Below are 23,946 nucleotides of genomic sequence, written 5' to 3' on the forward strand. Positions count from 1 at the left end.
GTCACTTGAAAGATATAGGCATTTTACCTTGTCGCATACATTTTAGCATTGGTTTGTCAAAAAAAATCCATACCTTTTGTTTTATCCCTTAATTATCAATACTATGAATATCAATACTCATAAGCAGAAATAAAAACACACAAATTCTTAAGGAATGTCACAAATATCATACTTGACATCAAAAAGTACATTTAGGTGTGTTTTTTGTTTTTTGTGTACTTGGGGGTATGTACATGAAATACATATTTATTTTGTAATTAACACAGGTACAGTCCATTGTGCATTCTTCTGCCAAAGCAGTTCATTCATCTTAAGGGTGTCTCTATGAGAGCTGGAAAATTGGTCAAAATTGGTCAAGTTCATTGGTCAAGCCAATGCCACAGCAGCTATGACACAAGCTATTAGTTAGCCAGCAACTGTACCATTAGCAGTGCCAATGTGAGAGGCAAGGCAGACAGACAGAAGGCAGTGGGTCGGGGAGCACTTCCTGAATTGACTGATGACTCTGAAAAAGTAGGAACAATAAAGATATGGTTCACTGGATGATAAAAGGGGAATGTCTTTTAATGTTTCTGTTCAAATGTTGACTTTGCTCTTACAGATGTGTAGTGTGGTGACGATTAATACTTACCAACACTGACGCTGCCCTGTAGGATGTTCAGGGAGGTGGAACTGCTGGTGAAAGTTGCCTGTGCGCTGGATGCACTGGGAACCAAATATTTGTTACTGAACACGAGTGTCATGTTGGTAACTACGGAGCCACTCCTAGGAAAGAAAATGGACAACCCACAGAAATCATTATCATCATTTCTGTCATCATCAAAGTTTTTAAGTCAGTCAGTAATGAGAATTCATACTTACTTGAATGAGTTGACAATGGAACGATTGAAGCTTAGGGTGTTAACAAAAATCTTGTTCACCTGCATTGAAAGATTTAAATACGATTAGCAAAGCTTAAAATCATTCGCGTAAAAATGTAAACAGGGCCAGAACTCACAGTGGTGGGCCTCCTGAGTGGCGCAGTTGTCTAAGGCGCTGTGCCACTAGAGATCCTGGTTCGAGTCCAGGCTCTGTCACAGCCGGCCGTGACCAGGAGCCACATTTAGAGCGGCAGGGTAGCCTAGTGGTTAGAGCGTTGGACTAGTAACCGGAAGGTTACAAGTTCAAACCCCTGAGCTGACAAGGTCTGTTGTTCTGCCCCTGAACAGGCAGTTAACCCACTGTTCCTAGGCCGTCATTGAAAATAAGAATATGTTCTTAACTGACTTGCCTGGTTAAATAAAGGTAAAAATAAATAAAACATTTGGCAGCGCACAATTGGCCCAGCGTCGTCCGGGATAGGGGAGTGCTTGGCCGGCCGGGATGTCCTTGTCCCATCGCGCTCTAGCGACTCCTGTGGAGGGCCGGGCTCAATGCACGCTGACAGGGTTGCCAGGTGTATGGTGTTTCCTCCGACACATTGGTGCGGCCGGTTTCGGGTTAATCGGGCATTGTGTCAAGAAGCAGTGCGGTTTGGCTATGTCGTGTTTCGGAGGACGCACGATGGGACCAAGTCTGTAACTACCAATTTGATACCAAGAAATTGGCGAGAAAATTCTGGATGTATTTCTGCATTTTAAAAGTTATGTACCTTGAAGACTTGATTACTGACATGCAAAACTGTAAATGTTTCCCATGTTGTGCGCATTGCACTCGCTGTTGCCCATAGCAGCTGTTAGGCAGGCACAAGGGTTCATGTCCACTAAGAAGACCGTAAAAAAGTCTGGATCGGGAGGTCCCAGAGTACGATATATTCATACGGAATAATCTTTGGTTCTATCTAACAATAGGACACCCACTCATATCTAGTCTCTCTGGTGTGGTGTATATTGATGAAAAGGGCTCTGGATACTTACCTCCGAGACCACTGTGCCAGCCAGAGCCTTGAATGCTGAAGAGGACGAGTTGGCAAGATCTGAGGTGAACATCTGGTTGAGGCTAAACCGAAGACTCAGGGTTCCTTCACTAGAAGATGGAGGATCAGTTGATGCGACAGCAGTGGTGGTGGCTGCCGCCGGAGCAGCGTTGGTGGTGGTGGCCACTGTTGGAGGTGGCGTGGTGACAGCTGCAGTTGGAGCAGCAGTTGCTGCAGTTGGAGGAGCAGTTTCTGCAGTTGGAGCAGCAGTTGCTGCAGTTGAAGCAGCAGTTGCTGCAGTTGGAGGAGCAGTTTCTGTAGTTGGAGCAGCAGTTGCTGCAGTTGAAGCAGCAGTTGCTGCATTTGGAGCAGCAGTTGCAGCAGTTGCTGCAGTTGAAGCAGCAGTTGCTGCAGTTGAAGCAGCAGTTGCTGCAGTTGAAGCAGCAGTTGCTGCAGTTGGAGGAGCAGTTTCTGCAGTTGGAGCAGCAGTTGCTGCAGTTGAAGCAGCAGTTGCTGCAGTTGAAGCAGCAGTTGCTGCAGTTGAAGCAGCAGTTGCTGCAGTTGAAGCAGCAGTTGCTGCAGTTGGAGCAGCAGTTGCTGCAACGGTGGTGGTTGCTGCGGTTGGAGCAGCAGTAGTCATTGTAGTAGCGCCTGCAAAATTGCAACATTCAATGAAATGTTTACATATTGCAATAAAGTAGTGTATGAGAAAAAGTAAAGTGATGTGTTGGTGAATTGTCTTACGCGTGACCACAATGGAGGATGAATTGACAGGCAAGGTCAGGCCAGAGGTGTTGGAAGTAATGGCAGTTTGTAAAGTTTGTGCTGCCAGGCTAGTGTTAGGCACTGAGCTGATGTTGTTGAAAATCAACGTAGACTCCACCACAATTGATCCTGACCTGAAAATAATATGATTTTTTAAATATCTTTTGAAAGCGTTAGTTCAGTAAGAACCCGTCCCAAGGCATACTAAATAACAATATTCATAGAAATGTTATTTGTCTTCATCATCCACACTGTTTCAAAGTCATTCAAATTATAATCATGTACCCACCGGAATCTATTGACAACAGTTTGAATAAATCTGGCTCCAAATTCAGCCTTGAACAAGTTATCCAGCTGAAAAAAGTGGATACGGAATTAAAAGTTATATTATATTAACAATTCAACCATGTGTGGCTGGTATCAAGATGCCATATGATGAATTATGACAACGATGATCATGGTTATGATTTTGTGAAGCGCCTTTCAAGAAAACTAAGGGCACTATCTTTGGTAAAATGAAATCAAATGTAAGTTACCTGTGTAGACACTTGTTTAGCCAATGCCAGGAACTCTGGTGAACTGCTGTTGCTCAGAGAGCTAGTAAAGTTAGATGTCAGGCTGAACTGCAGTGACAGTTGAGGGTTGGTCAATGGCTCCTCTGTTGCTGGGGCTGCCTTTGTAGTTGGCACTTGGGTAGTTGGTACTTGGATAGTTGGTACTTGGATAGTTGGTACTGGGATATTTGGTGTTTCGGTCAAGTTGGTTACCGGAGCGGTTGGAGCTACAGTAGCATTTACTACTGTGGTAGTTGGAGGAGCTGTTGCATTGACTACTGGGGCAGTTGGAGGAGCTGTTGCATTTACTACTGTGGTAGTTGGAGGAGCTGTTGCATTGACTACTGGGGCAGTTGGAGGAGCTGTTGCATTGACTACTGGGGCAGTTGGAGGAGCTGTTGCATTGACTACTGGGGTAGTTGGAGGAACTTTTGCGCTGACTACTGGTGTAGTTGGAGGTGCCGTTGCATTGACTACTGTGTTCGTTGCAGGGGCTGTTGTGTTGACTACCGTGTCAACTACTGTGTTTGTAGTTGACACGTTTGAGGGGGCCGAAGTTGCATTCACTGTAATGTGCTGCATTGACATGTTCAAAGGGGCGGACGTTGCGTGCGCGACCATATACGTTGACATTGGAGGCACCGGAGTAGAAGTAGTAGTTGGAGCTGGGGTTGAAACAACTCCTGGAAGACAGCAAATCATCAGACGTCATGATGTACGTATAATAGAAGATGTACTACTCTCAAAGAAAATAGGTCTTCTATAAAACATTAAGCATTGCACACAGCTTCAACAACATCTGATCATTGTTTTAACTATCAGAATTATATTGGAACATGAAAAGATAGAATAGATGGCTTTAATATCCAATCAACAATTGTTTACAGGAATTTGTGTCAGTTGTCATAATGTTCTTATAATGTTGAACAGTTAAGTGATATAGAGACCAGATCAATATAATTAATATAATATAATGAAACATAGAAAAGTCAAATGCAGACATATAAAGATGTGCAGCTGTATGATAACTTGGTATTTTACGAACATGAGGTAGAGAGAGTGCAGGGAAATATTGAGTTACTAAGAGTTCAGAATTTAGAAAATGAAGGTGTCATACTTATTGCCGTGATAGAAGCTGTGTTCACTGGGAGAGAGAAATTAGAGCTGTTGCTTGAGACACTCTCTGTCAAAGTTGTGACCACCGCACTGGACTCAGGGACTGAGCTGGCATTGTTAAATATCAGCTTAGCGTCTACCACAACCGAACCTTTACTGGAAAACAAAATGAAAAACAATTCATATGATACCGTCAGTAAAGCAGATTCATATTTAAATGCTATGACAATTATGAACACTTACACAAATTAATAATTTACCGTAAAAATAATTAATGAATACAATGTCTATCTTAAAATTAATTCCAAGAATGGCCCAAAGTAAAAATACAAACTCAAGAATAACTACCTACCTGAAACCTAGGACCTCTGTGCGATTGAAACGGGATCCATATTTGTTTTGGTAAACTGTGTCCAACTGTAAATGTAATATAACAAATTTTAGCAATTTATCTTGAAAACTTAAATGTTGACATGCACAATTTGAGGGAAAGTGTCTGACATAATGGCAAATATGAAAACTTATTTGGGGGATAATATCCCTCTTTATGAACCTGACAGAAAGTACTACTAAATATGAACAGTAGTAAAGAATATAAAACTGAAATTACCGCTGTAGCCACAATGGTTGCTAATGCATGGAACTCTGCAGAAGATGTATTATTCAAGTCTGCCGTGAAGTTTTGCTCTAATTTGAACTCCAACTTCACCTCCGGTGTTGGAGGTGCCGGTGTTGTGGTAGCTTTGATCAGAGCAGCTGTGGTTGTTGCTGGAGCAGCTGTAGTTGGCTTAGCAGCAGCTGTGGTTGTTGTGGGAGCAGCTGTGGTTGTGGTGGGGATGGCTGTGGTTGTTATTGCAGCAGCTGCTGTTGCTGTTGCTATGGGGGCAAATGTGGTTGTTGTGGGAGAAGATATGGTTGTTGTGGGTGTAGTTGCAGTTGTTATGCGAGCAGCAGTGGTTGTTATGGGAGCAACTGTGGTTGTTGTGGGATCTGCTATTGTTGTCGTGGCAGCAGTTGTGGGGATGGTTGTTGATGTTGCAGCAGCCGTGGTTGTTGTGGGGATGGCTGTGGTTGTTGTGAGAGCTGCTGTGGTTGTTGTGGGAGCAGCTGGGGTTGTTGTGGGGATGGCTGTGGTTGTTGCAAGACCATCTGTGGTTGTTGTGGGGATGGCTGTGGTTGTTGCAAGACCATCTGTGGTTGTTGTGGGGATGGTTGTTGATGTTGCAGCAGCCGTGGCTGTTGTGGGAGATGCTGTGGTTGTTGTGAGAGCTGCTGTGGTTGTTGTGGGAGTAGCTTGGGTTGTTGTGGGGATGGCTGTAGTTGTTGTGGGGATGGCTGTGGTTGTTGTAAGAGCATCTGTGGTTGTTGTGGGGATGATTGTTGATGTTGCAGCAGTCGTGGATGTTGTGGGGATTGTTGTTGATGTTGCAGCAGCTGTGGTTGTTGTGGGGATGGCTGTGGTTGTTGTGAGAGCTGCTGTGGTTGTTGTGGGAGCAGCTGGGGTTGTTGTGGGGATGGCTGTAGTTGTTGTGGGGATGGCTGTGGTTGTTACAAGACCATCTGTGGTTGTTGTTGGGATGGTTGTTGATGTTGCAGCAGCCGTGGATGTTGTGGGAGATGCTGTGGTTGTTGTGAGAGCTGCTGTGGTTGTTGTGGGAGTAGCTTGGGTTGTTGTGGGGATGGCTGTCGTTGTTGTGGGGATGGCTGTGGTTGTTGTAAGAGCATCTGTGGTTGTTGTGGGGATGATTGTTGATGTTGCAGCAGTCGTGGATGTTGTGGGGATGGTTGTTGATGTTGCAGCAGCCGTGGTTGTTGTGGGGATGGCTGTGGTTGTTGTGAGACCTGCTGTGGTTGTTGTGAGACCTGCTGTGGTTTTTGTGGGAGCAGCTGGGGTTGTTGTGGGGATGGCTGTAGTTGTTGTGGGGATGGCTGTGGTTGTTGCAAGACCATCTGTGGTTGTTGTGGGGATGGTTGTTGATGTTGCAGCAGCCGTGGATGTTGTGGGAGATGCTGTGGTTGTTGTGAGAGCTGCTGTGGTTGTTGTGGGAGCAGCTGGGGTTGTTGTGGGGATGGCTGTAGTTGTTGTGGGGATGGCTGTGGTTGTTGCAAGACCATCTGTGGTTGTTGTGGGGATGGTTGTTGATGTTGCAGCAGCCGTGGATGTTGTGGGAGATGCTGTTGTTGTTGTGAGAGCTGCTGTGGTTGTTGTGGGAGTAGCTTGGGTTGTTGTGGGGATGGCTGTAGTTGTTGTGGGGATGGCTGTGGTTGTTGTAAGAGCATCTGTGGTTGTTGTGGGGATGATTGTTGATGTTGCAGCAGTCGTGGATGTTGTGGGGATTGTTGTTGATGTTGCAGCAGCCGTGGTTGTTGTGGGGATGGCTGTGGTTGTTGTGAGAGCTGCTGTGGTTGTTGTGGGAGCAGCTGGGGTTGTTGTGGGGATGGCTGTAGTTGTTGTGGGGATGGCTGTGGTTGTTACAAGACCATCTATGGTTGTTGTGGGGATGGTTGTTGATGTTGCAGCAGCCGTGGATGTTGTGGGAGATGCTGTGGTTGTTGTGAGAGCTGCTGTGGTTGTTGTGGGAGTAGCTTGGGTTGTTGTGGGGATGGCTGTCGTTGTTGTGGGGATGGCTGTGGTTGTTGTAAGAGCATCTGTGGTTGTTGTGGGAATGATTGTTGATGTTGCAGCAGTCGTGGATGTTGTGGGGATGGTTGTTGATGTTGCAGCAGCCGTGGTTGTTGTGGGGATGGCTGTGGTTGTTGTGAGACCTGCTGTGGTTGTTGTGAGACCTGCTGTGGTTGTTGTGGGAGCAGCTGGGGTTGTTGTGGGGATGGCTGTAGTTGTTGTGGGGATGGCTGTGGTTGTTGCAAGACCATCTGTGGTTGTTGTGGGGATGGTTGTTGATGTTGCAGCAGCCGTGGATGTTGTGGGAGATGCTGTGGTTGTTGTGAGAGCTGCTGTGGTTGTTGTGGGAGCAGCTGGGGTTGTTGTGGGGATGGCTGTAGTTGTTGTGGGGATGGCTGTGGTTGTTGCAAGACCATCTGTGGTTGTTGTGGGGATGGTTGTTGATGTTGCAGCAGCCGTGGATGTTGTGGGAGATGCTGTTGTTGTTGTGAGAGCTGCTGTGGTTGTTGTGGGAGTAGCTTGGGTTGTTGTGGGGATGGCTGTAGTTGTTGTGGGGATGGCTGTGGTTGTTGTAAGAGCATCTGTGGTTGTTGTGGGGATGATTGTTGATGTTGCAGCAGTCGTGGATGTTGTGGGGATGGTTGTTGATGTTGCAGCAGCCGTGGTTGTTGTGGGGATGGCTGTGGTTGTTGTGAAACCTGCTGTGGTTGTTGTGAGACCTACTGTGGTTGTTGTGGGAGCAGCTGGGGTTGTTGTGGGGATGGCTGTGGTTATTGTAAGAGCATCTGTGGTTGTTGTGGGGATGATTGTTGATGTTGCAGCAGTCGTGGATGTTGTGGGGATTGTTGTTGATGTTGCAGCAACCGTGGTTGTTGTGGGGATGGCTGTGGTTGTTGTGGGAGCAGCTGGGGTTGTTGTGGGGATGGCTGTCGTTGTTGTGGGGATGGCTGTGGTTGTTGTAAGAGCATCTGTGGTTGTTGTGGGAATGATTGTTGATGTTGCAGCAGTCGTGGATGTTGTGGGGATGGTTGTTGATGTTGCAGCAGCCGTGGTTGTTGTGGGGATGGCTGTGGTTGTTGTGAGACCTGCTGTGGTTGTTGTGAGACCTGCTGTGGATGTTGTGGGAGCAGCTGGGGTTGTTGTGGGGATGGCTGTAGTTGTTGTGGGGATGGCTGTGGTTGTTGCAAGACCATCTGTGGTTGTTGTGGGGATGGTTGTTGATGTTGCAGCAGCCGTGGATGTTGTGGGAGATGCTGTGGTTGTTGTGAGAGCTGCTGTGGTTGTTGTGGGAGCAGCTGGGGTTGTTGTGGGGATGGCTGTAGTTGTTGTGGGGATGGCTGTGGTTGTTGCAAGACCATCTGTGGTTGTTGTGGGGATGGTTGTTGATGTTGCAGCAGCCGTGGATGTTGTGGGAGATGCTGTTGTTGTTGTGAGAGCTGCTGTGGGTGTTGTGGGAGTAGCTTGGGTTGTTGTGGGGATGGCTGTAGTTGTTGTGGGGATGGCTGTGGTTGTTGTAAGAGCATCTGTGGTTGTTGTGGGGATGATTGTTGATGTTGCAGCAGTCGTGGATGTTGTGGGGATGGTTGTTGATGTTGCAGCAGCCGTGGTTGTTGTGGGGATGGCTGTGGTTGTTGTGAAACCTGCTGTGGTTGTTGTGAGACCTACTGTGGTTGTTGTGGGAGCAGCTGGGGTTGTTGTGGGGATGGCTGTGGTTATTGTAAGAGCATCTGTGGTTGTTGTGGGGATGATTGTTGATGTTGCAGCAGTCGTGGATGTTGTGGGGATTGTTGTTGATGTTGCAGCAACCGTGGTTGTTGTGGGGATGGCTGTGGTTGTTGTGGGAGCAGCTGGGGTTGTTGTGGGGATGGCTGTCGTTGTTGTGGGGATGGCTGTGGTTGTTGTAAGAGCATCTGTGGTTGTTGTGGGAATGATTGTTGATGTTGCAGCAGTCGTGGATGTTGTGGGGATGGTTGTTGATGTTGCAGCAGCCGTGGTTGTTGTGGGGATGGCTGTGGTTGTTGTGAGACCTGCTGTGGTTGTTGTGAGACCTGCTGTGGATGTTGTGGGAGCAGCTGGGGTTGTTGTGGGGATGGCTGTAGTTGTTGTGGGGATGGCTGTGGTTGTTGCAAGACCATCTGTGGTTGTTGTGGGGATGGTTGTTGATGTTGCAGCAGCCGTGGATGTTGTGGGAGATGCTGTGGTTGTTGTGAGAGCTGCTGTGGTTGTTGTGGGAGCAGCTGGGGTTGTTGTGGGGATGGCTGTAGTTGTTGTGGGGATGGCTGTGGTTGTTGCAAGACCATCTGTGGTTGTTGTGGGGATGGTTGTTGATGTTGCAGCAGCCGTGGATGTTGTGGGAGATGCTGTTGTTGTTGTGAGAGCTGCTGTGGTTGTTGTGGGAGTAGCTTGGGTTGTTGTGGGGATGGCTGTAGTTGTTGTGGGGATGGCTGTGGTTGTTGTAAGAGCATCTGTGGTTGTTGTGGGGATGATTGTTGATGTTGCAGCAGTCGTGGATGTTGTGGGGATGGTTGTTGATGTTGCAGCAGCCGTGGTTGTTGTGGGGATGGCTGTGGTTGTTGTGAAACCTGCTGTGGTTGTTGTGAGACCTGCTGTGGTTGTCGTGGGAGCAGCTGGGGTTGTTGTGGGGATGGCTGTGGTTATTGTAAGAGCATCTGTGGTTGTTGTGGGGATGATTGTTGATGTTGCAGCAGTCGTGGATGTTGTGGGGATTGTTGTTGATGTTGCAGCAGCCGTGGTTGTTGTGGGGATGGCTGTGGTTGTTGTGGGAGCAGCTGGGATTGTTGTGGGGATGGCTGTAGTTGTTGTGGGGATGGCTGTGGTTGTTGCAAGACCATCTGTGGTTGTTGTGGGGATGGTTGTTAATGTTGCAGCAGCCGTGGATGTTGTGGGAGATGCTGTGGTTGTTGTGAGAGCTGCTGTGATTGTTGTGGGAGTAGCTTGGGTTGTTGTGGGGATGGCTGTCGTTGTTGTGGGGATGGCTGTGGTTGTAGTAAGAGCATCTGTGGTTGTTGTGGGAGCAGCTGTAGTTGTTGTGGGGATGGCTGTAGTTGTTGTGGGGATGGCTGTGGTTGTTGCAAGACCATCTGTGGTTGTTGTGGGGATGGTTGTTGATGTTGCAGCAGCCGTGGATGTTGTGGGAGATGCTGTGGTTGTTGTGAGAGCTGCTGTGGTTGTTGTGGGAGTAGCTTGGGTTGTTGTGGGGATGGCTGTAGTTGTTGTGGGGATGGCTGTGGTTGTTGTAAGAGCATCTGTGGTTGTTGTGGGGATGATTGTTGATGTTGCAGCAGTCGTGGATGTTGTGGGGATGGTTGTTGATGTTGCAGCAGCCGTGGTTGTTGTGGGGATGGCTGTGGTTGTTGTGAGAGCTGCTGTAGTTGTTGTGGGAGCAGCTGGGGTTGTTGTGGGGATGACTGTAGTTGTTGTGGGGATGGCTGTGGTTGTTGCAAGACCATCTGTGGTTGCTGTGGGGATGGTTGTTGATGTTGCAGCAGCCGTGGATGTTGTGGGAGATGCTGTGGTTGTTGTGAGAGCTGCTGTGGTTGTTGTGGGGATGATTGTTGATGTTGCAGCAGTCGTGGATGTTGTGAGGATGGTTGTTGATGTTGCAGCAGCCGTGGTTGTTGTGGGGATGGCTGTGGTTGTTGTGAGACCTGCTGTGGTTGTTCTGAGACCTCCTGTGGTTGTTGTGGGAGCAGCTGGGGTTGTTGTGGGGATGGCTGTAGTTGTTGTGGGGATGGCTGTGGTTGTTGCAAGACCATCTGTGGTTGTTGTGGTGATGGTTGTTGATGTTGCAGCAGCTGTGGATGTTGTGAGGATGGTTGTTGATGTTGCAGCAGCCGTGGTTGTTGTGGGGATGGCTGTGGTTGTTGCAAGACCATCTGTGGTTGCTGTGGGGATGGTTGTCGATGTTGCAGCAGCCGTGGATGTTGTGGGAGATGCTGTGGTTGTTGTGAGAGCTGCTGTGGTTGTTGTGGGAGCAGCTGGGGTTGTTGTGGGGATGGCTGTGGTTGTTGCAAGACCATCTGTGGTTGCTGTGGGGATGGTTGTTGATGTTGCAGCAGCCGTGGATGTTGTGGGAGATGCTGTGGTTGTTGTGAGAGCTGCTGTGGTTGTTGTGGGGATGATTGTGGTTGTTGCAAGACCATCTGTGGTTGTTGTGGTGATGGTTGTTGATGTTGCAGCAGCCGTGGATGTTGTGGGGATGGTTGTTGATGTTGCAGCAGCCGTGGTTGTTGTGGGGATGGCTGTGGTTGTTGCAAGACCATCTGTGGTTGTGGTGGTGATGGTTGTTGATGTTGCAGCAGCCGTGGATGTTGTGGGGATGGTTGTTGATGTTGCAGCAGCCGTGGTTGTTGTGGGGATGGCTGTGGTTGTTGTGAGAGCTGCTGTGGTTGTTGTGGGAGCAGCTGGGGTTGTTGTGGGGATGGCTGTAGTTGTTGTGGGGATTGCTGTGGTTGTTGTAAGAGCATCTGTGGTTGTTGTGGGGATGATTGTTGATGTTGCAGCAGTCGTGGATGTTGTGGGGATGGTTGTTGATGTTGCAGCAGCCGTGGATGTTGTGGGAGATGCTGTGGTTGTTGTGAGAGCTGCTGTGGTTGTTGTGGGGATGATTGTGGTTGTTGTAAGAGCATCTGTGGTTGTTGTGGGGATGATTGTTGATGTTGCAGCAGTCGTGGATGTTGTGAGTATGGTTGTTGATGTTGCAGCAGCCGTGGTTGTTGTGGGGATGGCTGTGGTTGTTGTGAGACCTGCTGTGGTTGTTGTGAGACCTGCTGTGGTTGTTGTGGGAGCAGCTGGGGTTGTTGTGGGGATGGCTGTAGTTGTTGTGGGGATGGCTGTGGTTGTTGCAAGACCATCTGTGGTTGTTGTGGTGATGGTTGTTGATGTTGCAGCAGCCGTGGATGTTGTGGGGATGGTTGTTGATGTTGCAGCAGCCGTGGTTGTTGTGGGGATGGCTGTGGTTGTTGTGAGAGCTGCTGTGGTTGTTGTGGGAGCAGCTGGGGTTGTTGTGGGGATGGCTGTAGTTGTTGTGGGGATTGCTGTGGTTGTTGCAAGATCATCTTTGGTTGTTGTGGGAATGTTTGTTGATATTACAGCAGCCGTGGATGTTGTGGGAGATGCTGTGGTTGTTGTGAGAGCTGCTGTTGTTGTTGTCAGAGTAGCTTGGGTTGTTGTGGGGATGGCTGTAGTTGTTGTGGGGATTGCTGTGGTTGTTGTAAGAGCATCTGTGGTTGTTGTGGGGATGATTGTTGATGTCGCAGCAGTCGTGGATGTTGTGGGGATGGTTGTTGATGTTGCAGCAGCCGTGGTTGTTGTGGGGATGGCTGTGGTTGTTGTGAGAGCTGCTGTGGTTGTTGTGGGGGAAGCTGGGGTTGTTGTGGGGATGGCTGTAGTTGTTGTGGGGATGGCTGTGGTTGTTGCAAGACCATCTGTGGTTGTTGTGGGGATGGTTGTTGATGTTGCAGCAGCCATGGATGTTGTGGGAGATGCTGTGGTTGTTGTGAGAGCTGCTGTGGTTGTTGTGGGAGTAGCTTGGGTTGTTGTGGGGATGGCTGTAGTTGTTGTGGGGATGGCTGTGGTTGTTGTAAGAGCATCTGTGGTTTCTGTGGGGATGGTTGTTGATGTTGCAGCAGCCGTGGTTGTTGTGGGGAGGGCTGTGGTTGTTGTGAGTCCTGCTGTGTTTGTTGTGAGACCTGCTGGGGTTGTTGTGGGAGCAGCTGGGGTTGTTGTGGGGATGGCTGTAGTTGTTGTGGGGATGGCTGTGGTTGTTGTAAGAGCATCTGTGGTTGTTGTGAGGATGGCTGTAGTTGTTTTTGTCGCATCTGTTATTGATGGAGCAACAGTTGTGGTCGTTGTGGGAGCAGATACGGTTGTTTTGGAAGTAGCTGGGGCTGTTGTGGGAGCTGTGGAGACGGCTATAGTTGTTTTAGCCGCATCTGAGGTTGATGTAGAAACAGCTATGGTAAAAAATAAAAGACCGATTATCAACTCAAGGCTGCATAGTTCAATGGAAATGACCTACTCCACCTCAGCTCCCTCTTTGGGACCATATCACACCTCCCACGTTGTGATCTATTTTAATAGAATTGCAGAGCATTGAATTAACCATCCCTTGCGTATGCAAGCTATAATTAACTGATGTATTATAACAAAGTAGTACCAGTGAATCTGTAATGAACAACAAGTGCAAATAATATTTGAGTCCTACTTGTAGCCACAATAGAGTCTGTGCTCACTGGGAGAGAGAAATTAGAGCTGTTGCTTGAAACTGCCTCTACCATCATGACTGCCACAGCACTGGGCTCAGGGACTGAGCTGATAGTTAAATACCCGCTTAGTGGGAAATGAAACAATATTTACTGCTGAAGCCACAGTGGTTGCTAATACAGTGCCACTGACATGGCCCACTACAAAGGACTGTGGGCTATCCTTCTCTGTGGTCGACGTGAGTAAGACATTTGAACGTGTTAACAGTCGCAAGGCTGCCGGCCCTGACGGCATCCTTTGTCGTGTCCTCAGAGCATGCGCAGACCAGCTTGCTGGTGTGTTTATGGACATATTCAATCTCTCCCTATCCCAGTCTGCTGTCCCCACATGCTTCAAGATGGCCACCATTGTTCCTGTATCCAAGAAGGCAAAGATAACTGAGCTGAATGACTATCGCCCCGTAGCACTCACTTCTGTCATCATGAAGTGCTTTGAGAGACTAGTCAAGGATCTTATCACCTCCACCCTACCTGACACCCTAGACCCACTCCAATTTGCATTCCACCCCAATAGGTCCACAGACGATGCAATCGCCATCACACTGCACACTGCCCTATCCCATCTGGAAAAGAGGAATACCTACAGTTGAAGTCGGAAGTTTACATACGCTTAGGTTGGAGTCATTAAAACTTGTTTTTCAACCACTCCACAAATGTTTTTGTTAACCAGCTATAGTTTTGACAAGTCGGTTAGGACATCTACTTCGTGCATGACACAAGTAATTTTTCCAACAATTGTATACAGACAGATTATTTCACTTATAATTCACTGTATCACTTATAATTCACTGTAATTCCAGTAGGTCAGAAGTTTACATACACTAAGTTGACTGTGCCTTTAAACAGCTTGGAAAATTCCAGAAAATGATGTCATGGCTTTAGAAGCTTCTGATAGGCTAATTGACATCATTTGAGTCAATTGGAGGTGTACCTGTGAATGTATTTCAAGGCTTTCAAACTCAGTGCCTCTTTGCTTGACATCATGGGAAAATCAAAATAAAATAAAATGTTAGACCTCCACAAGTCTGAGTCATCCTTGGGAGCAATTTACAAACGCCTGAAGGTACCACGTTCATCTGTACAAACAATAGTACGCAAGTATAAACACCATGGGACCACGCAGCCGTCATACCGCTCAGGAAGAGACGTGTTCTGTCTCCTAGGGATGAACGCACTTTGGTGCGAAAAGTGCAAATCATACCCAGAACAACAGTAAAGGACCTTGTAAAGATGCTGGAGGAAACAGGTACAAAAGTATCTATATCCACAGCAAAAACAAGTCCTATATCGACATAATCTGAAAGGCCGCTCAACAAGGAAGAATGGGAGAAACTCCCCAAATACATGTGTGCCAAGCTTGTAGTGTCATACCCTAGAAGGGTCAAGGCTGTAATTGCTGCCAAAGGTGCTTCAACAAAGTACTGAGTAAATGGTCTGAATACATCAGTTTTGCATTTATTTGACAAAATTTGCAAAAATTTCTAAAAAACAGTTTTTGCTTTGTCATTATGGGGTATTGTGTGTAGATTGATGATTTAAAAAAATCTATTTTAGAATAAGGCTGTAACGTAACAAAATGTGGAAAAGGTCAAAGGGTCTTAATACTTTCCAAATTCACTGTATGTAACTACCATGTAAAGGTATTCGGGACATTTATTGTGAAGTGGGATCCAAAGTAAATTTTGCATGCAAAGATAAGACAAGTACTCCGGCTACCAACTATTTTGTCCAAGTGTTTACGTACTCTTGGTATCTGGTGGCACTCCAGTCATATTCAGCCTGTGGCAATGAATTGAATGCAGGCTTGTTTTTTGTGTGGCTTCGTTTTCTACATTTACCCTAACCACTTGGTAGCATCCCTTTGAGGCATTGTTCGGTAGCTTTGTTAATAATAACTGCATTTTGCAATTCTAAATGTTAGGAAGCAGGGATTTTCGACTGCATCTAGTGTGGTCACATTTATCAATTGGGGTTTCCTTGGAATGGATTGTGTTGAAGTAGTTGGAATGTAGATACATATAAAGGTACATTACCCATTGTTGTTTTGGCCCAAACACTTGTGGTCGTTGCTGATGTCTTCCCTACTAGTCCTGTTAGAAAAAGAAAGTCATAACTATTTCCAACGATAGTGGTAAAAGGTGGCTGTGCAACCCCTCATGAGCAAATAGCTATTTTAACCTGTGAGGTTTAACCCCTGAGGAACATACCCACACACAACCACCCACCCACCCACCCACCCACACACACACACAAAACACACACACTGATGTACGCACACACAACTACCAACACACAGTGTATTACCTGCTAGCAGAAGGAGAATCATCAGAGGTTCCATATCCGCCACGTCCCTGTTGAGGTGTACAACATCAATCCACGCACATCAAATCTTAAATTACATTAACCCATATTGAAGGACTTTCTGCTCCATTACATTTTTTTAAATGTTGAAGATAACACTGTAAAAATACCAGCAAATCAGCTCCAAGTGATTTTAATTTTGGAAATCTATTCCAAAGTATTCCCATGCATAATACAGATATATATGTGTTTGTATACAAATGTAAGCAAGGCTTGAAATTCAAAAATTATATATGTTTGGCCTTTGCAGCCAATTATTAGTAATTATGTAGATTTGTTGATAACTGCATTTTGCAATTCTAAATGTTATGAAGCAGGGATCTGTGACTTCAAGGATTACCAACGGGACTCAACACCTAAGGGTGACAGCTCAAAACTCCAACAGAGAATTCCTGCTGACTACAATTGACAAACCATAGGTTGGTATTTTACTGACAGTAATATACACACACAGTGATGAGTTTATCCAGCCAGATCAGAACTTCAAAACATAACATCCAAACCTGCGCATCCCAATTCTTTGTTACTGTGTAATCTTTGAAGATCCTATCTCAGTGGGTGTCCTGAACGCTGTTACAACTCCTACATTTAAAATACTCTTTAAAACACAAAAGAGACTAGAACTGCAAAGGAGGCCGAAACAGAAATGCTTTTGGTCCATCTCTTTTGCAATCTATAACTGCACTTTCAAACACCCAGTGCTGCTGAAAGATGAGACCCATTTTATAGCCACATTAAAATCTGTTGGGGGGGAATAGTGTGGCATTCGAACAAACCTCACAGAACCAGTCTTGGGAAGATATGTGATAATGCCAAATCTCTCTCTCTCTCTCTTTCTCTCTCTCTCTCTCTCTCTCTCTCTTTCTCTCTCTCTACGTGATAAGACTTGATGAATGGAGAAAATTATCAATCAAATTAAACATTCTACCACATCCTTTTAAATTCTGAGTTCAGGGACATATAAAATAAGTATGTGAAAACTACTTCAAGATGCACAGGAGGCTGTTGAGGAAAGGATGGCTCAAAATATTGGAAGCGCACTACAGTTTCCATAAAATCATTCGATTTTGACCTTACTCCGTGTCACACCCTGATCTGTTTCACCTGTCTTTGTGATTGTCTCCACCCCCCTCCAGGTGTTGCCCATCTTCCCCATTATCCCCTGTGTGTTTTTACCTGTGTTCTCTGTTTGTCTGTTGCCTTTTTGTCTTGTTTGTAAAACCAACCAGCGTTTTTGTGTCAGCTCCTGCTTTTCCCCAGTCTCTCTTTTCTCGTCCTCCTGGTTTTTGACACTTGCCTGTCCTGACCCTGTACCCACCCGCCTGACCACTCTGCTTGCCCCTGCCCCTGACTGCCATCCTGTACCTTTGCCCCACCTCTGGATTACAGACCTCTGCCTGACCTGACCCTAAGCCTGCCTACTGTCCTGTACCTTTGCCCCTGTTGCTGTTGCTGTAATGAACATTGTTACTTCGACACGGTCTGCATCTGGGTCTTACCTTGAAATCTGATATTCCAATTAAGCAAAGTAAAGTGTTTAAATCACTATTTCCATACTGCAGTGAACAAAAATATAAATGAAACATGTAAAGTCTTGGTCCCATGCTTCATGAGCTGAAATAAAAGATCCCAGAAATGTTCCAGACGCACAAAGATATTATTTCTCTCAAATTTTGAGCACCAATGTGTTTACATCCCTGTTAGTTAGCATTTCTCCTTTGCCAAGATAACCCATCCACCTGACAGTTATGGCTTATCAAGACGCTGATTAAACAGCATGAGCAATACACAGGTGCGCCTTGTGCTGGGGACAATAGAATGGCACTCTAAAATGTGCAGTTTTGTCACACAACACAATGGAACTGATGTCTCAAGTTTTGAGTTAGCATGTAATTGGCATGCTGACTGCAGGAATGTCCACCAGAGCTGTTGGCAGATCATTTTATGTTAATTTATCTACCATAAGCCACCTCCAACGTCGTTTTAGAGAATTTGGCAGATCATGTGTAAGGTGTTGTGTGGCCGAGCGGTTTGCTGATGCCAACATTGTGAACATAGTGCTCCATGGTGGCGGTGGGGTTATGGTATGGGCAGGCATAAACTACGGACAACGAACACAATTACATTTTATCGATTAGCAATTTGTATGCACAAAAATACCGCAACGAGATCCTGAGGCCCATTGTGATACCCATTTTTTTTTAAGGTATCTGTAACCAACATATGCATATCTGTATTCCCAGTCATGTGAAATCCATAGATTAGGGCCAATTGAATTCATTTCAATTGACTGATTTCCTCATATGAACTGTAACTCAGTAAAATCTTTGAAAATTGTTGCATTTCTTTTTGTTCAGTATATTTCCATAATCAGTTTATTATCAAATGATTAGTGTGCGTGTAAACATACTTTTATGACCCAATTAAGGACGTTTTCTGAAATATGTGTTTGACCAACAGGAAATACGTCAAAGATGACTGCAGATAGTTATTCTAAATATCTAAATATCTAAATATTCTAAATATCAATTAAACCACAAATATTCCATAGCCTATAAGTGGTTCTCAAACCTCTCCTAGCCTCTCTACATGTTTGCTTGATTCCAGAGCTTGCACACTTGATTTAATTTGTCAACTAATCATCAAACCAGTTCAGGTGTCCCCGAAGGAGAGGTTTGAGAAACAATGGCTACATCTTTGTGCCCCGCTATTCAAATATCCTGTCAAACAATCCCTCGACAGTTGTACATCCATGGGTTTACCCTGTAGATGCAACCATGCCTTTAATTGCCAACAAAACATATCGAAAGTACATCAGAATGAATTGGCTATGTTGTCTTTGGAAGATGACCCGTTAATAACAGATGGTGCAGATGTGCCAGCTTTCAATTGCAAAGGTAAGTCTACAGGGTCTTGAAACATGAAGATAAAATGCTTTGAAATTTGAACAAGCAATCATGGCCATCAAATTCACTGCAGCTGTATTTTACCTGAGAATAAATCGTCCTATATCCGAGACGTTGTCAGCTAGGACCTGCAGATTGTAGCTTAATGAAATGAGAAATGATGTACAAAGAACGTATCCTCCTCGCTTTCTGTGAACTGAAGATGAACAACTTCTGGGAAGATGGCAAAGAATGACACTTGAAATTTGTCCAACCCAATGAGGTTCTAACCCATTTATAGGCTAGGTTGTTCAGACTTGCAGGACTTGTTTGGCAGCTGCCATTGCTGAGCATCATTCATGCCTGTCAAAAAGCATATCCACTGGGTAGCCTACTATAATCCAGGTAGAGATGCAGTGGCGATGATGAAACATAATAAATATGAGGAACTTCCTCATTCCTCCTGTTCAGACCTCAACCCTTCTCATCAAGTATAATTTTTAGCTTACACATTTCAACAACATGCTGGTTATTGTGGTTTAAACGTTCAATAGCTTTAAAAAAAAATCTCTGGGGTGAACCATTAATTAAAAATATTAGAAATCCCTTTAAAAACAAAGTTGATGTATGAAGAAAAAACGTTTCATTTTTTCTTAATTTGGACAATTTTGGTAAAAAATGTATTCCAGTTTGATGTTATGGCGTATTGTGTGTCAGCCAGAGACAGAAAATATCAATTTAATACATTTTAAAGAGTGATGTGTCTCTAATTTGTCTGTGTTTCTGTGTTGTATTCTAAAATGAACATTGCCTTTGGTCCAGTTATAAGCTCTCCAATCTGTTTGTTTGATTGTCACTCTCTCTCAGGACATGAGGCATGTGTACTAATTTTGCGGCTTATCGTATGGCATGCTATATGCCGAAAGTATGATGGCATCACAGGATGGGGGGGGGGGGGGGGGGGGGGGGGAGACAGTGCACCCCTTGTCATTGTACATCTGAAGCAGAGAATAGCTCAAATCATACATTGTTTACATAATGTTGAGCTAGCTATATATTGTTGAGCTAGCTATATATTGTTGAGCTAGCTATATATTGTTGAGCTAGCAATGTATATGAGGCTAACCATATTTTATTCAACCTTTATTTGTATTTATTTTTAAACAAATACCAGATTTATGTGCTGACATCCCTTACAAAAATGTATTGAGGTAATCCTGTGGTAATTTTACCACATACAGTAAGGTATTCCTGTGGTACTTCTCCAGTGGTAGTCTTAATGTTGTCTGGGCTATTCAGGTGGTACCTGCCCTGTGGTATTCTTCTGATATCAAGCCATTGTGTGTATTTTGGGACATTTTAGCACAGGAATTTGTTTTTGTGTGTGGTCATTTGGTGGTACCACATTATGTGGTACTTTTTGTGGTATGGGAAAAATTGTGTGGCAGCTATATACCACAAGAAACCAGGTGTAAAGCACCTTTGGAAAGTATTCAGACCCTCCAAAAAGTTTTTTAGAAGAAAAGAAACAGCAATAGTATTCAGACTATTTACTCAATACTTGTTGAAGCACCTTTGTCAGTGATTACAGCATTGGCCTCTCAAGGACATTGAGACTTGTCCCGAAGTCACTCCTGCGTTACCGTGTGCTTACGGTCCTGTTGGACGGTGAACCTTCACCCCAGTCTGAGGTCCTGAGCACTCTGGAGCAGGTTTTCATCAAGCATCACCTCTGTACTTTGCTCCATTCATCTTTGCCTTGATCCTGACTAGTCTCCCAGTCCCTGCAGCTGGAAAACATCCCCACTGCATGATGCTGCCACCACCATGCTTCACCGTAAGGATGGTGCCAGGTTTCCTCCAGACATGACGCGGGGCATTCAGGCCAAAGAATTCAATCTTTGTTTCATCTGACCAGAGAATCGTGTTTCTCATGGTCTGAGTCCTTTAGCTGCCTTTTGGAAAACTCTAAGTGGGTTGTCATGTGCCTTTTACTGAGGAGTGGCTTCTGTCTGGCCACTCTACCATAAAGGCCTGATTGGTGGAGTGCTGCAGCAATGGTTGTCATTCTGGAAGGCTCTCCCATCTTCACAGAGGAACACTAGAGCTCTGTCACAGTGACCATCGGATTCATCGGATTCAAGGACCTTCTCCCCCGATTGCTCAGTTTGGCCGGGCGGCCAGCTCTAGGAAGAGTCTTGGTGGTTCCAAACTTCTTTCATTTAAGAATGATGGAGGCCACTGTGTTCTTGGGGACCTTCAGTGATGCATGCATTTTTTTGTACCCTTCCCTAGATCTGTGCCTCGACACAATCCTGTCTCAGAGCTCTACGGACAACTTTACTGTGTAAAATACGTGGTCAACCATCCATCTGAAGCGCTACTGGGTATGCAGGGTCCTGATCCAGCCCTGAAAAACACCCTAGTCTGCTTATCAAGGTCCTGCTGCGCAGCTCGATTTGTAGAATGTGCTGTGTCAGAGGAGGGCTGGAACAAAAGCCTGCACACCCAGTAGCTCACTAGGAGAATGGTTGGCCACCCTTGAAATAAAACATTGCAACATTACAACCAATACAACAATAGATCATTGAGTAGTAACGTGTGTAGCAGTAAAGGGAGGATGGCCAGAACAGGTTGAACTTCTTATCCGGTCGTAGCAGCTGTCCTCTGTCTCCATCAGCTGCACTCACATGTTTGACCTTTCATACATTTGTATTGCTGTTTAGGTGTTGAGGCATCAATCAAGAATGTGCAGGTACATGAATATGAATCTAATTTTGGACTCAAGTCCCTAGTGACTGCCGCCTGTGATGAGTGACTGCTTTTGTTCTTGTGTCCTCTCTGACCCTTTCAGACAGCCCAACCTAAACTGGTCTTTCTGTCACTCAGTGGGAGGTTTGTTGGGGAATGTGCACTCTGTGAAAAAGAGCTCCGGCTAATGAACTGAGATGATCGGTCAGATAGTGCAAGGCATTCAAAATATGCAGAAGGTGTAAAGGTAACGGAACTAATGATGCTCACAGCACAACAATGCGAAAGAATATTCTAGGTCTAGGACAACACATACACGTATGTATCGACAGAATTGCTTTCTGAGGATAGATGTTAGCTAAATCAGGATTGACAGGGTACATGACATTTTATGGTAGGAATTTCTGTAACCTGAAACCATATGCCAAGTCTTCTTTGCCTCGAGCAAATGGCCCATATTTCTCCCTTGCTGAGGAGTGAATAGACAGAATTGTCTGGATCAGGACAATGTCTTTCACTGAACATGTGGAGAAGGTTGTGCAGCTCAGTGAAAAATTCCAATGAAGGCACTGTAAGATGTTGATCTTTCTGTCTGTCCGTCCATCCGTCTCTGTATGTGACTGTCCACCCGTCCGTCCGTCTATTTTTATTCCGTGAAATACAAGTGGACTACTGTAATATGAAGTATTGTAGGAAGTATATAGTATACTGCTTATATACAGTAACAGTGCACTGTACATTGGTGGACATACCTGTTCTCTCTTCGAAACGTTTGAACTATTGAGGACACGGTTGATCTCCCAATATTGGGCTGCACCCTTTGACCCGCCTCAGCAATTGTAAGGCCATGATTGACAACATGGTCTACAATGGTGGCCCTTATGTCATCAGATATGCGCCTATGTCCTCTTCTACCTCTTCCTCTGTTTTGCCTTCCACCACACATCCTTGCTCCTCTTCTTCCTCCTCTTGGTTGTTGACCATGTTTGTTTCCTGGTCCATCCATTATTGGAAAATTGCAACTCTGTGTTGTGGTCTGTCTATATATGCTTGCCAATTGATTCTTCATGAGATGCACCTTTGAGCAATTTAGACAAGTGGTTGATTGTTGGTTGAACTAACACTTTACATTCCTTCATGAGTGAGGGTCAATTTCACCTGCACAATTCATCAATTCACGTTTTTGTACAAAAGGTCTAATAGAAATGTGTAAAACCATGCTTGACAGTTTATGACAAATAGTTCAACAATTTTGTATGTAATGGCTTATGCAAGGAACTAATGCCTAGCTGTTTTGAGGGGTAAGACTATTCAACAGAGAACCATCTACTATATTTTGATCAACATGACATGAGCAATTGATAATGTGGAAAAAGCTGACACTTGTACATTATCAATTGCAATTTGTTCAAAGGAATAAGAAATTGCTTTAATGATGTGCACAAGTGACTAGATGATTTGGAATTTGTACAAGTAGTATCAAGAATTGCACTTTTAATCTAAGAAATGCACCAAAGCGTCTGAGAAAAACTGTAACATATGGAATGTAGCATGTAGCATGTAGCAACCAAAAAAGTGTTAAACAAATCAAAACAGATTTTAGATTTTAGATTCTTCACTATTATTTTAGTGAAGCTTTGCACACTCTTGGCATTCTCTCAACCAGATTCGCCTGGAATGCTTTTCCAAAAGTCTTGAAGGAGTTCCCACATATGATGAGCACTTGTTGGCTGATTTTCATTCACTCTGTGGTCCGACTCATCCCAAAGCATCTCAATTGGGTTGAGGTCTGGATGGCGGATGTGGATGGCTGCAAACTTTTGACTTTTAAACTCGGACAAAACAGAGATGCTTGTTCTCTGTCCCAAGAAACAAAGAGATCTTCTGTTGAATCTGACAATTAATCTTGATGGTTGTACAGTCGTCTCAAATAGAACTGTGAAGGACCTCAGCGTTTCTCTGGACCCTGATCTCTCTATTGACGAACATATCAAGACTGTTTCAAGGACAGATTTTTTCCATCTACGTAACATTGCAAAAATCTGAAACTTTCTCTCCAAAAATGATGCAGAAAAATTACTCCGTGCTTTTGTCACTTCTAGGTTAAACTACTGCAATGCTCTACTTTCCGGCTACCCGGATTAAGCAGTAAATAAACTTCAGTTAGTGTTAAACACGGCTGCTAGAATCTTGACTAGAACCAAAATATTTGATCATATTACCCCAGTGCTAGCCTCTCTACACTGGCTTCCTGTTAAGGCAAGGGCTGATGTCAAGCTTTTACTGCTAACCTACAAAGCATTACATGGGCTTGCTCCTACCTATCTTTCCGATTTGGTCCTGTCGTACATACCTACACGTACGCTACGGTCACAAGACGCAGGCCTCCTAACTGTCCCTAGAATTTCTAAGCAAACAGCTGGAGGCAGGGCTTTCTCCTATAAAGCTCCATTTTTATGGAATGGTCTGCCTACCCATGTGAGAGACGCAGACTTGGTCTCAACCTTTATGTCTTTATTGAAGACTCATCTCTTCAGTAGGTCCTGTGATTGAGTGTAGTCTGGCCCAGGAGTGTGAAGGTGAACGGAAAGGCTCTGGAGCAATGAACTGCCCTTGCTGTCTCTGCCTGGCCGGTTCCCCTCTTTCCACTGGGATTCTCTGCCTCTAACCCTATTACAGGGGCTGAGTCACTGGCTTACTGGTGCTCTTCCAT

General features: G+C 45.2%; 1 protein-coding gene across 1 annotated transcript; it reads right to left on the minus strand.

Annotated features, from left to right (window-relative positions):
• Positions 1-401: 401 nt before the first annotated feature.
• On the minus strand, positions 402-23,946 carry LOC116374650 (probable cyclin-dependent serine/threonine-protein kinase DDB_G0292550). The gene is made up of 9 exons (XM_031828229.1): positions 23,933-23,946; positions 10,990-11,334; positions 10,420-10,929; positions 9,556-10,134; positions 2,082-2,545; positions 1,896-1,999; positions 862-920; positions 632-765; positions 402-505 (listed from the first exon to the last, which is right to left on the minus strand). Exons 1-9 carry the CDS (start codon positions 23,944-23,946, stop codon positions 402-404), a joined length of 2,313 nt encoding a protein of 770 aa, XP_031684089.1.

The sequence above is a fragment of the Oncorhynchus kisutch genome, linkage group LG7 (genome assembly GCF_002021735.2).
Source record: "Oncorhynchus kisutch isolate 150728-3 linkage group LG7, Okis_V2, whole genome shotgun sequence".
Lineage (NCBI taxonomy): Eukaryota > Metazoa > Chordata > Actinopteri > Salmoniformes > Salmonidae > Oncorhynchus > Oncorhynchus kisutch.